The sequence below is a fragment of the Colias philodice genome, chromosome 28 (genome assembly GCF_061535455.1).
Source record: "Colias philodice isolate Cphi_HAF_F1 chromosome 28, ilColPhil1 Martin Lab GWU primary, whole genome shotgun sequence".
Lineage (NCBI taxonomy): Eukaryota > Metazoa > Arthropoda > Insecta > Lepidoptera > Pieridae > Colias > Colias philodice.
Genome location: NC_143113.1, coordinates 5842081 through 5856721, shown reverse-complemented (window position 1 = coordinate 5856721; position 14641 = coordinate 5842081). Strand labels below are relative to the sequence as shown.

Below are 14641 nucleotides of genomic sequence, written 5' to 3'. Positions count from 1 at the left end.
TTAAGTGCATTTGATTTTAGTGCATTTGATTATTTCTAAAACATGCATTTGATTTTAAGTGCATTTGATTTTAGTGCATTTGAGTTTTTCTATAACATGCATTTGATTTTAAGTGCATTTGATTTTAGTGCATTTGATTTTTTCTATTACATGCATTTGATTTTAAGTGCATTTGATTTTTTTCTATAACATGTTTGACTTGTAGTTACAACTTACGTTGTTAGTAAGATTCTTTTAGTTCAATTTTAGGTAAACTTGTAGAACCAGTAAAATAATTTTTATTTGACTTTAAAACGCATGATATCTTATTAATTTTGTATGATAAGCAACATTGCAAGGAAAGTGTAGAATCCTTGTTGTAACCGTCGTATTGATTTCCATTTTTTTAACAGGACTAACAGAATTATGGTTTTCATCCTATTTCTGTTAACAAAATACGTGTCTGTTTTCATTTCTTTCCCTGTTGACTGTTTTTGCTAGATTAAATATGCGTCAGATCCGACTTTAATAATATGCTCTAAGAAGTCTATTTTTTGCAATTTTTCATCGCACCTCGGATCACTAATCAATAATTTTACCCAATTTTCTCCTATTTGCCAGTAGCCTTGACTCACAATACGCGTGTTTTTTACTTTTTCCATCTATGTCTGATTCTAAAACGCGTTTTACCCAATTTTTCCGATTTTCTCCCCAATTTTTTCCACATTCTTCAACAATTTACCCAATCTCCCCAGTATCAGCGGGCAGCGTGGACACAGGAGCCCTAGTATCGTCCACGCTAACACTCCGAGCACCGCCTGCTGAGTACGAACCGACTCGCACTACACCTGCGTCATTGGACCGACGATATGTGCCTACTTATGTCGGTGAGTTACGTAGTTTATTTAGAAACAATACATACATACAAAACAATTTAGACACTACGATCGCAGGATCAAATTGTTACAGACGATCGACGCCTTCCTCTCCAGACTTAAACCAGTATGATTAATTAAACTTATATACTATAAAATAGAGATAATAAAATACATATTCTTATAAAATAGAGAATGTGTACAAACAGTATACTGTCTACAAACAGAAGTGAATCTGTCTACAAACAGTAGTGACACTGTCTACAAACAGTAGTGTAAGTGTCTAAAAAAAATAGTGAGACTGTCTACGAATAGTAGTGAGACTGTCTATAAACAGTAGTGAACTGTCCGTTTTCTATTATTGTACACTTTTAAGACTCAGTTATTTTACGTTTTTTTTACGCTTTTTATTTACCTTTATTTTATCTATGTTTGTCTGTGCAAGAGTCCCGCACGGGGTGTTGCTCGAGCTCGGGCGGTTCGGACGCGTGTCGAACGCCGCGTTGCAACCGCTGCGACCCGCCCGATTGTGTGTGTTGTGTTGTTTTTAGTTTTTTTTTGTTTTTAGTTCAATTATTTTGGTGCACACTTTTGTGTTATACTTTTTTATTTTACGCAGTTTTTTTTCTCTTAATTTTTTGTTATTTATTATTATGGATTCCATCGTATCAAAAGCAATCCTATGCGAAATATCATCCTATTATTATTACATATTATATATTTTTGTGAGATATCACTATGTTTTTTAATGAATTTTTCCGCAATTTACCATTTTATTTTCATTTTTTCTATAATGTACCAAACTATCTCACTCCTTACAACAACAAAAAATCATATCTTAAAACATATTTAACACTATAAAATAAAAATGATCCTTTCAGCCATGACAGGAGTGGGGGTGGGGGTCGGAGTGGGGATGGGCGTGGGGTGCACTTCTACGTGTGAGAGACGACGGCATATGCCTGATCAGGTGGGTTTAATATTATAATACATAATTATATTATGCTAGCGGTCCGCCCCGGCTTCGCCCGTGGTACCTACATGTTTAAACTATCCTATCTCTCAACTTGGATCGAACTGCACATGGTGTGCGAATTTTATTATAATCGGTTAAGTGGTTTAGGAGTCCATTGAGGACATAGGATAGGTTTTATCCCGGAAATCCCATGGGAACGGGAACTATGCGGGTTTTCCTTTGAAAACGCAGGTGAAGCCGCGGGCGGAAATCTAGTTGTAAATAGTATTTCTACAAATTAAGAAATTATTTGTTTTATTTCTACAAATTAAGAAAAATATTGTTTTATGTATGCAAATTAAATGTATCATTTTCAACTGTTTTTACCACTTTTTTGATTTTTCAATACTAATATTATAAAGAGGTTTGTATGTATGTATGTATGTATGGCTTTCACGCATAAACTACTAAACCGGTTATAATGAAATTTAGCACACATATAGAGGGTAACTTGGATTAACACATAGGATAGGTTTTATCCCGGAAATCCCACAGGAACGGGAACTATGATGGTTTTTTTCTGAAAACGCGGGCGAAAAGCTAGTCTTTTATAAATAAATAGATGTTTCATACTGCTTTCTTATTTTTTTAATGTGATAACGTTTTTAAAATCGTTTTAGTCGGGTGACATGTTCAGAAACTTGTGTCACACCAAAACCTCACGAGCGCGATCGCAGGTATAACGAGAGAGAGACGGACCGATCTCCCGTCTCATCTCGAGCGCTGGTGGCACGTCTTATTGGTAGCAGCGCGTTATCACGTTCAACTATCGTCAGTAAACCGACTTTACAGACAACCAATTTTTTTTTAATAATAATCTATTACCTACTATTTCCAGAGTACCCCCCTCCTCACAGGAGTAGCGCCGCTGAGCTCAGCGCAATCTTCTCTCGCGTCGTTACACGCACCACCTGCACCGTGTATGTATGAGTTTGACTCTTCTTGACTCTTGTTGACTCTTCTTGACTCTTACGTTCTCTTCTTATGTCTTCTTTTTGGTTATTTTAGTGGGAATTTAATGTTATTGAAGGGTATTTTGTTGTGTTAATTTGAAAACTTGATTAAATTATTTCAAATTTTATTTAATGTATTTATTTCAAACTATAAATGATAATAGTACTTCGTTTTGAGAACGTATACGTGATAAAAACCTTTTTGATTTCATTTTATCAGTGTTTTTAATATCATGCTGATTTCGTGGGATAGAATTTAAATCTAGATAGATTCGAGAAATTGTTATTACTGTTCGGCATCTTTTCAAGTGTCTCGTGAATTTTCTTACAATCAAATTTGTTTGAAAAAAGTACTTGCGGTGTAACGCGTACAGTGCAAAGTCCGCACAATATCAAAAACACATCATTTAATTTTATTTCAAGCTAGCATCCATCTGATCCGTTTGACGACGCGGTTGGCGCAGTGGTAAAGTAACTGCCTACTGAGGCGACGGTCCCGGGTTCGATCCCCGGTCAGGGCAAATAGTTGTGTGATGAACTCAATTATTTGTTCTTGGGTCTGGGTGTTATCTATATATATGTATTTATTAAATATTATATTTATCGTCCCCTAGTACCCACAACACAAGCCTTAATTGAGCTTGCTGTGGGACTAGGTCGATTTGTGTAATAAATAATAATGTCCTTTAATATTTATTTATTTATTTATTTATTTATTTATCTTTGTTTTTTAATTCCCAGGCGGTGCAAGTACATGTCCTCTAAGCGCATGTGCAGGTACCGATGTATATGCGACTGCGTTAAGTGCGAGAGAGAGAGGGCACTATGTGGCTTATGAGCCGCTGGGACATTATACACAGTGAGTTGCTGACTGTACATACACACAAACACACATTTTATATTGTGTTTTGCTGACCGTAAACATACACAGTATTTTTTGTATACACACTGTACAATGTATATTGCTGACCGTACACACACACACAATATATGTACATTTGTGAATGCTTAAAACTAAACATTAAATATATATATATTGTTTTATATTGACCTACCCTCATTATACAACTGTTTCTATAGCTACATAATATATAAAACTAACTTGAATATTTCTACAACTATATAAAACTATTTATCTACGTGTCCACAGCCGAGACTCGCTCAGCAGTGAAGCGGGTACAAACACAATACCGGGCAACACCGGTACCGGTACCGGTATCGGTACCAATACCGGTGCGGGCTCGTTACAGCGACGGGCACATACCGGTGCGTTGCACAGTTTCGCGTTAGATAACGCGTCCGATCATTCTACGCCGTCGCATTCTAAAGGTGAGTGGATACACACACACATATGTACAAAAATTCAGACACGCTACACATACAAGCGAGTTAAAGATACACACAAACATAATATATGGAAATACATATAAATCGACACACGAACACAATTCCATACATAATAAATCATTATCCATTTAGCTTAGGTAATAAGAATATTTAGAGCCAATTACATACCATACACACACACATATGTACATTATACACATACATATGTACCTACGTATACAAACACATGCACACACATAAAATACATAACTGTCACATGCCACTATTTTTGCACTTTAGAGTATCGAATGTACATTTGATTTGTAATTAGTGCTCAATAAATATGATGATTGAGTTTTTTTTAAATTAATTTACATTTAAAGTTTCACAACATTATTCTATATTTCTTTGGAATATTATTATAATATATGATGTTACATATTATGTATTTTGTAAAATTAAATTGTAAAACTGACATGATTATAAAGAGCAACTATGGGGTTTCTTGCCGATTCTTCTCCGTAGATACTGCTTTCCGAATCGGTGGTAAATGTTAAAAATATGTAATGACGATTCAAAAGTGCTTCTAAAAGAAGTCTAATTGAATAAATAAATGTTTGAATTTGAGTTTGACTTTATATAAAACATTACCCCCCTTTTAGCAAAGTTGGATAACAACAACCCACTATATTATATTGTATTTTATTATTTCCAGCGGGTAGTGTGAGAGAGACGTCACCATATAAGAAGAGTGCGAACTCTTCGCCAGGACATATTCCAAATAGATTGCAATTAGGTACGTAACAAAAACACAACAAAAGTGAATTATCCCCCTTTTTGTCCTTCCTCTATTATATTTTTATTTTATGCTCACCTGGTGGTTCATATGACTCATTATTTTTTGGCACGGGCCTCTAATCTATTAGGTTATGTTGTTTCAAATGGTTCAATGGTTTTTCCAAGATAAATTCCTAGAACCGATATTCATTTATAAATACGTACATTTATTGTACAAAACCCAAACTATAGGTTAGGTTACAAAACTGGATGATAATTTGCCCGCTTTACCATTGAAACATCGTCAAAATCTGACATAACTCTAAAACTTCATTTGTAAAATTATCAAATAAGACTGTCATTTGTGTCAACCCTCCCCTTCATTTGACGTACTGTAAAGTACATTTTTACCTTTTATCAAATCAAATCAAACCATCCGTGTGTGTCCTTTTGTCAATTCAAATCAATCATAACCATAGGGGGTTGACTAAATAAGTTATTATTATAAGGGCTGATTTTTCAATGCTTGGATAAAACTTATCCGTCCAATAAAGTATTACACGATATTATTAAAATGCCACCTAAACTGTCAAATACGGGCAATTAGAATACGTTTTTAAAATGGTAGTTTTATACGTTATTCGACGAATAAGTTTTATCCAAGCATTGAAAAATCGGCCCTACATTTATTGAATTAATATTTTTAGTTTTATGGCATTCAAATGCTTTATAAATATAAATTTATAAAGAATAGAATAAATTCGATTGCTCTAGCGGGTCACGAGTGGCTGAATTGGTCAGGCATCCGCCCTGGAATGGCGCGAAAGGATGCGGGTTTGAGTCCCGCTGAGTGATCGAATTTTTTCTATTCTTTATAAATTTATATGGCCCTAAATTTATTTCAATTAAAATGTCCCCAGGAGGTAGTGTCCCCCACAGCGGGGCAGAACTGGAGCCCCTCACTCCGTCCCGTTCTACGGAACGGCTGCACCGCGACATGCAGAACTTGGAGGGGCTGATGAAGGACCTGTCTGCTATCACGCAGCAGCAGTTCCATTGCTAGCGGCTAAATATGTGGAAATGTGGCTAATTAGCCAGATGTAAAAGATGAGGATCCCGATATTTATGGGGTTAATGAAGCAGCAGCTATTTAGCCAGAATCCACTTTAAGGGACTGATGAAGGACCTCTCTGATATCAAACAGCAGCAGCGGGACTTTGGGACTATTATATTTTAAAATATATAACAATTGTACTGTGAAAACTCCAAAATATGACTAATAAGACAGAATTCACTTCAGATAGTGGCTAATTAGCCAATTGTAAAAGATATAGCTGGATCTGAAGAAATGAAAGACTATCGGATATTAGACCGCAGAGAAAAGGCAAAAAATGTCGATAATTCAGGGACTGCTCCAAAAGCAGCAGTTCCACAGTTACGTGTTATGTATAAAGAGGTGGCTAATTAGCCAGATAAAAAAAAAATTAACTCTTTTCCGGTTATGATAGTTGAAAGACTGCTAAAGCTGCAGTTCCACTGTTAGCGGACCTTTTTGCTAATTATACTGTATATGGAGGCTCCGAAATGTGGCTAATTAGCCAGAATTGACATCTTCGGCTTCATAAACCTACTTTATGTGACTTAAGCGACTTCCATTGTAAAATTAAAACAATTGTCGACAAATTCAGAATATTGTTAATACTTCGACGTATTATAATTTTTATAACTATTATTTATTATGAGTGAATTTTGAAAAAATATGACGAATTGTACTGATTTTTAAATTATTTAAATATTTTAGATTTTAATTATAAATACTGCCATATTAGTTTATTGATTGCTCTAAGTTCTATGTATAGTTGATATTTTGTAAAATAATGTATTATATTTATGCTAGTCGAGTGGTGCGTTCCTTTTTACGGCATGATAAAAAATTGTATCGTCTGTATTAAAAATTGAATTTTCGGGAATTATTTCGATTTTTTTTATACTACTAAGTATATGCAGTTTTTAGATATTTTTACATAATTTTTTTGAATGTCACTTTATTTAATTTTGCGATGCATTCAACTTGCCATATTTATTATTTTTTAAAACAAATATGTACTTAATAATTGTATTTTTTTTGTTTTAACAGTTTAAAATGAATGAAATAATCGCATGAAATTTATAGAAATCGGACTAATGCCAAAACTCTGTATTTCTAAGAATGACGAAAACCGAAAAAAGCCTTTAAAACGATACACAAGTATCATATGACATATCGGCCTTTGACTAATAGTTGTCGAAATTTATTAATAAATAAATTGACTAACGAATTGACACCGCAGGCCTCGAATATACTAAAAATATATAAATTAAGTGTTGAGCGAGCTCAAATTTTTATACGTCTTTACGTTAGAGATCAATTTTGTAATTAGACTGACGATCTCCATCGAATTTTCTATAATCCACGAGTCACAGATTAAAAAACTTGCCAAAATAATAATAAAGAGCGTGTGCTGAGCACACGTGTCAGAAGTGAAACTTTGGCAAGATCGTCATAGATAACAAGATCGTCGCCGTACTTCATGACGTGACGGTATTGCTATGACGCAACCTTTAAATTTTACTCTCAACGCGCCTCAAGAAATTTTAGTTCAAATATAATAACTTGGATAAAATACATTATTGGCAGTAACTTGCCTATTGGAGTGAAACTTCTTTAGGCGCGTTGAGAGTAAAATGCCCACGGTCACGTCATGGCAATACCATCACGTCATGGAGTAAGGCGACGATTTTGGTATCTTTCAAATCTTGCCAAAGTTTCACTTCTGACACGTGTGCTCGGCACACAGGCTCTTTTTTATGAATAAACCAGATTTTTAATCTGTGGCTCATTGTAGCTTTTATGTAAACGCACGGATCCACTTGTTGTAAATATTTTGTACCTTAACTCGTAAGGAATAAGGATTAATATCGAACACGGTTTTTTGACATTGTTGTTTAATATTTTTACGGGTCGATGACCCAGGCTTTATATTTGTAAGTTCTGTATTTGGATACCACTTTTGTATATAACCAGAAACTTATATTTTTTATTAACAAAAAACCGACATTTTGAAATAGAAATTTTATAATAGATTTACCAACCGATGTTTTTTTACCGATTCGTTATCGCAATAGTTGTATCCAAATAGTTGATTTTACTTCTATTTAGGCACAAGCAAGGTTTAAAATAAATACATGCCTTAAAATTGTTTCCCTAGAAACATTTTGTAAAGATATTTTTTTCTAGAAACCAACTACTTAATATAGTTAGGTACTTGTGCATAGATAAAAGTAACATTTTATATTTAACTGAACTCCCGTGTAAATACGCTCCTATTTAATATTTTTCTATAATTATTACGTTTGTAAGTGTATCATACATTTGAAAATGCGCGCGAAACTATTTTTGTCTTTGGCATTTACGATGCAACGACCGGCGAATCCAAACTAATATTTATTACTAGCTTTCCGCCCGCGTAGTCAAAGAAAAACCCGCATAGTTCCCGTTCCCGTGGGATTTTCCGGGATAGAACCTATCCTATGTCCTTTCTCAGGTCTCAAGCTATCTCTGTACAAAATTTGAAGCAAATCCATGCAGTACTTTTTGAGATTAGCCCGGACATACACACAAACAGACAAAAATTCTAAAAACTATATTTTGGCTTCGGTATCGATTGTAGATCACGCCACAAGTATTCTTTTAATGAATTTTCAATGTACAGTTTTGACTTTCCTGCGATTTTATTATATGTATAGATTTTGTTTAAAAACGCACAAAAAACATCGTTGCAACGTAAATGCTAAATACATTAGTTTTAATTGTAATATTTCTTCCAGTAAAGTCCGCCATATTACATAATATGTTATTTTTTATCTATAATCCAAATGATGTTACTACACAACGTTATAAATTGGAACAGTTTGCATGCGCAAATATCATATTATATGTTGTAAGATTCCAAATCTCTCGTATATGTTCATTAACTCAATTGTCAGTTAAAATTACGAATATTTTATGAAAAAAATATTTTACCAGACGAAAAAAAGACGTGTGGCACTCGGGGACTGCCGCGGTAAAGCTATGGCATAGCATGCCTTCAAGCCACACCTCCGCGCCCGTCGGAGTGGGGAGCGTGAGGTTTTTTCGTTACGGAATTTCTGGATTCGGTCCCCGCGCTCAAGGCCCGCGATAGAAGCTATGCAATAGCTTAAAAATCTTATCTTTGTGTTACATATAATATGATATTTTTGGCTCATGCAAACATTTTAATATAAATATTGTGTAAACATCGTCTTGTATGCAATTGATTTATATATATTTTAATTCGACTGATTTTTAAACAAAATTCAAACTTATTTCTCAATGGTCTCAGTAGATATTTATTATGATTATATTATTTTATACGAATTGTACAAACAACGAAACATTCGGAAATTGTATTTATTAATAAGTGAAATATTAGACTGATTTGTTTTACAATGTTGTTTTTAATTGTTGTTTATCGATTTGAAGCATTTGGAGAAAACATCATTTACACAGTAAAAGTGAGGTATAATCGCCTCCTTGGTACAGTGGTTGACGCGTGAGCGTAGCACGAGCACCGAGGGGTTCTGGGTTCGATTCCCGGTGGAGACGAAGAAAAAAAATGTCTCGGTCTGGTAGGACACAGAAGGTTTATCACCTACTTGTCCCTAAAAGAAAATCGATCAGTGAAACAGATGTATAATGCATCTGCCCCTTACCCCACTAGGGGACATGGGACTTCACTTTAGTGAGGTATAAAAATCGTTTATTTTACACGCAAATGCTACAAATCGATAAATAAAATGTTTAAAGGTGCATTTATTTCCCACCTCAATGAGACTGGATATTTATTCGGAATTATTTTTAATTATATAATTTGTGTAATTTTAGGATATGTTCAATTATGTATAGTGTTCGGCGTAAAATGTACAATTAGGTTCAATAAACTCCTATTATTTATCAAGTATTCATGCATTTTATTTACCCTTCCCACATCCTTTCATTCCAAAAATTTCATTAAAATTGATTCTGCCGTTTTGGAGGTGTTTAGGAACAAACACACGCATAAGAAATATATTTTTATAAAGATATGTGTTACATATACTGGGTCCATCGCTCAATATGTAAGAATAAATAGGTATCCTTAGAAATCGTATATAAAACTAAAACCTATTACCTACACGATTCATATAGTATAAGTACAAATTGGAAAGATATTCTTCCTTTTATTTCGATTTCACTCTGATCTAAAATCGATCAAATATAAAATATTAATCTCCTAGATCTTAACCTCTTCATTCTATTCTCATACATCATTTGGAAAAAGTTTAATTGTACGACTAAAAAACCCACTGCATATCAGATAAATGACTACGTTATAAATTAACTTCTCCATTACATTATTAAAAATACGCACAACAATGGTATTTCAATTATTTTTATTTTTATTCCTTCTGCCACACTTGATTTTCAAACTAAATTAACTATCATTAGGACGGAATATCAAAAATCGTTTTCAAAAACTGCATTAGCAGATGATATAGGTTTACACTATCAATTTACATTCCTCGGATTTACTATTCGTAGCTAAAATCCATCATCAACATTATTGCTTATTGTTCATCTGTTTTGTTTTGGGGCGCCTAAAACGCCGCGGCCGAACGACCGCGGCAGTCCTGCGAGCCAACGCATCAATCGCGGCCGAACGACCGCGGCAGTCCTGCGAGCCAACGCACTCTATAGATTTCGAAGATCGAATTGCGAATTTTTTCCTAAATACTTTCAAACGAAAGTTTTGAGAGATTACTTTCGTTCTATATGAAATTGTTATGTGGACATAAACATAACTAGGACAGCAAATATGAAATACCATAACAATATTTGTTACAAAACAGAGCTATACGTATATCGAGGTATATCTTATGCTCGTGCCTCATTATGAGATATAATTTACGCTACACCTTGTCGGTATTGGGCCTCGAACAAACTTTATCGTATACTTTTTGTATAATGTGATTCATGCCTGAACGTTGCTCGGACGGAACACGGCATTGAAACCTGGATATTGTTTAATTTTCTTCCCGGTTCGGCACGGTGCAGCGTGGAATCATGCTGGTCGAGCTATCCATCGACACAGACAGATGCTATAGAGAGGTTACATACATTTCGTTAGCGTGACAGCTTGAGAAATTTTGATTTCCCAACTGTAGCGTCACTTTTAAGTTATAACATTGATGTAAGATTTATCGGTTAGTTTAGAAAAAGTTTAAGTAGTTGTTTTCTTAGGAACCATGTCGTTGATTTTAGTGACAAAAACAGTTCATGTAAGAAACTGGTTTTCAGTTTGGGAATCGAACCCGGTTTTTTGGTAAATATGTCACTTAATTTTATTCGTCATAGATAATTGATGTAACATTAATCGGTCAGTATGGAAAAGTCTGAACATGGTCTGAACTTATAAGACGTTCTTAGTTCTTTTACTTAGGAACCATGTCATTGATTTTAGTTACAAGAAAAATTGCATTCATCTGAAACTGGTTTTCAGTTTGGGATTCGAACCCGGTTTTTTTTGAATAAGTCCTTTATTTACTTACTTTATTTTTATTTTGAATACTTTATTTTTATTTTGATATTGATTGTTATGGTATCTTAACTACGTAAATATTACTTTGAAATATTATTTCTGGATTGAATAAAATGCATTGAACTACAGTGTTAATTGCTTGCTATACTGTAATATTTGATGTAAAAAAACATGTAAATTTTACGTTTTAATACAATGATTGTCTATGAAATTTTGGTAAAAAAGTATTGATATATGTATTTGGGGGTAAATAAAACAATTTCGCTTAAATTCATAAAAATTTATTACACACCACATTCAATATTAATTATTAACATAATTTTTAATAAGATTCCATGATTTACAAAATTATTGTAATTTATCATGTTACAACATTTTACAACAATACTATTGAAGAGTGATATTATTAATACATACCTACATTACAGTCGTGCACTTATCATAATTAATTGGCTTACTTCTATTAAATTCTAACCTAATTATTATTCTCAAATTGTATTTATATAAATAAAAAATAATTATTTACAAAAATTAACACTACGTTCATATAATTTACATTCATTTTCTTTTGCGTCTATAACTATCAGTTAGATTGGTTAAGTTTTTTAAGTTTTATTTTTTAAATCAACTTTTTATTTAATTCTTCAGAAGTTTGCGTATTCTCTTCACTTTTAATTTCTTTACAATCAGACGCTGATATATCCAGAGGGTCAGACTCTGATATATTTTCGAGTGAATTTTCATTTTCAACTGAATTGTCATTATTTATTTCGAATTCATGAAATTTATGTTCCAAATTTTCTTCTGGTGGCTCATTTTGATCATTTTCAGTTTCTGCCTTTATATTGGTATTATCAGAAACACTATTTTTATTAGATTTATTATCCATTATTTTTGGTCCTATTAATAAAGGCGGTATATACAAAGTTTCATTACTTGCCGATTCATTTGAACCTATTATTTCTGGTTCAACTTTGATTTGTAATTGATTTTCTATAGAATCTGTTTCATCTGAGTCTATTTCCTCAATTTGTGTATTTTGAATTTTATCTTTATTAGAAACTATTATAGGTGTTAATAGCAAGCTAAGAGCTTTTCCCGTAGCTTGAGATTGTATCATCCATGTTGGTAAATTTGGTCGTACATTTGTATCGGATGTTGGAATTGTTTGATTTTCTGGATTTTCTACTTTGGTTGGTATTGGAATAGGTACATGTGATGTTGATGCTTTTACTATAACCGAAGTTGTATTATTAGGTACTGTGTTAGGTGTAGAAATAGGTATATTTTCAGGTGTAACGTTAGGTGCAGAAATAGGTATATTTTCAGGTGTAACGTTAGGTGCAGAAATAGGTATATTTTCAGGTGTAACGTTAGGTGCAGAAATAGGTATATTTTCAGGTGTAATGTTAGATGAAACATTGTTTGAAGTTGATAGTTTTACAATTACAGAATTATTAGTTTTGTGTATAGAAGCCGGATTATTATGATTTATTGATGATGATGGTGATACAATTACAGAAGGAGTATTATTAGATACAGTGTTAGGTGTAGGTATATTTTTTGATAGTGTAACGTCAGATGAAATATTGAATGGTGTAATAGAGGATGTGAACGAAGGAAAATCAGATGTAGTGTCATCTTGTGATAAAGGTATATCAGATTCGCATAATGTATAACTAGTATCAGATGAAGAAGCGTTTGATACTGAAACAGTAAGTTTTTTAGATGTATTATCGCTTGGTAATATAGGCTGGTTGAATATTGGATTAGTAGGTGTAGAATTAAATGGTCTCATGCTATTTTGTGATTCAGGAAGTTCGTGGAACGGTACAACACTTGGTACTGATATATAAATATTTTTTGATTGACTAGGTGTTGGATTAATTTCAGATATTTGAGGCTCTGAAGAATCTGTTATATCCACATATTCAACGGGATCTTTAGAACTAGATTCCGGTGTTTTTTGGGAGATATATTTTTTATCGACGAGTTGTCTTAGTTGCGCAAACGCGCCTGTCTTAAGCGAGTAAATTATGATGCGATTTCTCGTGAGAGCTATCTTCTCGTATACGCTCATTTCTTGGATCGCGCTGTATACCTGTGAAACAAAAAATTATATTTTTCATACTTATATTTGTATCAATATTTTTTGACGCTTGTGGGACAGAAATGCATTAATATAGTATATAATTTTTTTTTAATTACGTCAATACATTGAAAGTAAGAATAATTATCAATAATAAGTAAGAATAAAATATAATATTAAGTGAAATTAAATTATTGTGAGTATTAAGGTAAAGACGACCATATCCTGATTTTTTTACAAAATATCTGACTTAAATAAAAAATATTAAAAACACGGTTAAACGAAATGAAATTCATGAAATTATTGTATTTATTATCACCGACCCTTGATAACAAAGTTTGACTTAAATCTGTCCGTTATTGTGGGTCAAAAACAAGTCAAAATTTCACAAAATTGTCTTACTAACACATGCTTCAGTTTTTAAGCTATTGCATAGCTTCTATCGCGGGCCTTGAGCGCGGCGACTATTTACTTTCGTTCTATATGAAATTGTTATGTGGACATAAACATAACTAGGACAGCAAATATGAAATACCATAACAATATTTGTTACAAAACAGAGCTATACGTATATCGAGGTATATCTTATGCTCGTGCCTCATTATGAGATATAATTTACGCTACACCTTGTCGGTATTGGGCCTCGAACAAACTTTATCGTATACTTTTTGTATAATGTGATTCATGCCTGAACGTTGCTCGGACGGAACACGGCATTGAAACCTGGATATTGTTTAATTTTCTTCCCGGTTCGGCACGGTGCAGCGTGGAATCATGCTGGTCGAGCTATCCATCGACACAGACAGATGCTATAGAGAGGTTACATACATTTCGTTAGCGTGACAGCTTGAGAAATTTTGATTTCCCAACTGTAGCGTCACTTTTAAGTTATAACATTGATGTAAGATTTATAGACTGGGGTAGAAGCCTTTAAAAATAATGAAAAGATAAAAAAAATCGCAGTCGGATGAAACCCATTAGAAAAGGAG

General features: G+C 33.4%; 2 protein-coding genes across 2 annotated transcripts in view; one reads left to right on the top strand and one right to left on the bottom strand.

Annotated features, from left to right (window-relative positions):
• The window catches only part of fra (neogenin protein frazzled), a 92887-nt gene extending 82941 nt beyond the window's left edge, over positions 1–9946 (top strand). The window contains exons 25-31 of the mRNA XM_089712401.1: positions 735–866; positions 1736–1824; positions 2708–2789; positions 3564–3681; positions 3973–4151; positions 4864–4944; positions 5846–9946. Coding sequence (XP_089568527.1) covers positions 735–866; positions 1736–1824; positions 2708–2789; positions 3564–3681; positions 3973–4151; positions 4864–4944; positions 5846–5988 — 824 coding nt within the window. The 3' untranslated portion in view covers positions 5989–9946. The remainder of the gene's footprint in view (positions 1–734; positions 867–1735; positions 1825–2707; positions 2790–3563; positions 3682–3972; positions 4152–4863; positions 4945–5845) is intronic.
• A 1882-nt stretch (positions 9947–11828) lies between these two features.
• Positions 11829–13700, bottom strand: LOC149476406 (uncharacterized). The gene has a single exon (XM_089712253.1). The coding sequence runs from the start codon at positions 13641–13643 to the stop codon at positions 12183–12185; it is 1461 nt and encodes a 486-aa protein (XP_089568379.1). The 5' UTR covers positions 13644–13700; the 3' UTR covers positions 11829–12182.
• Positions 13701–14641: the final 941 nt, after the last annotated feature.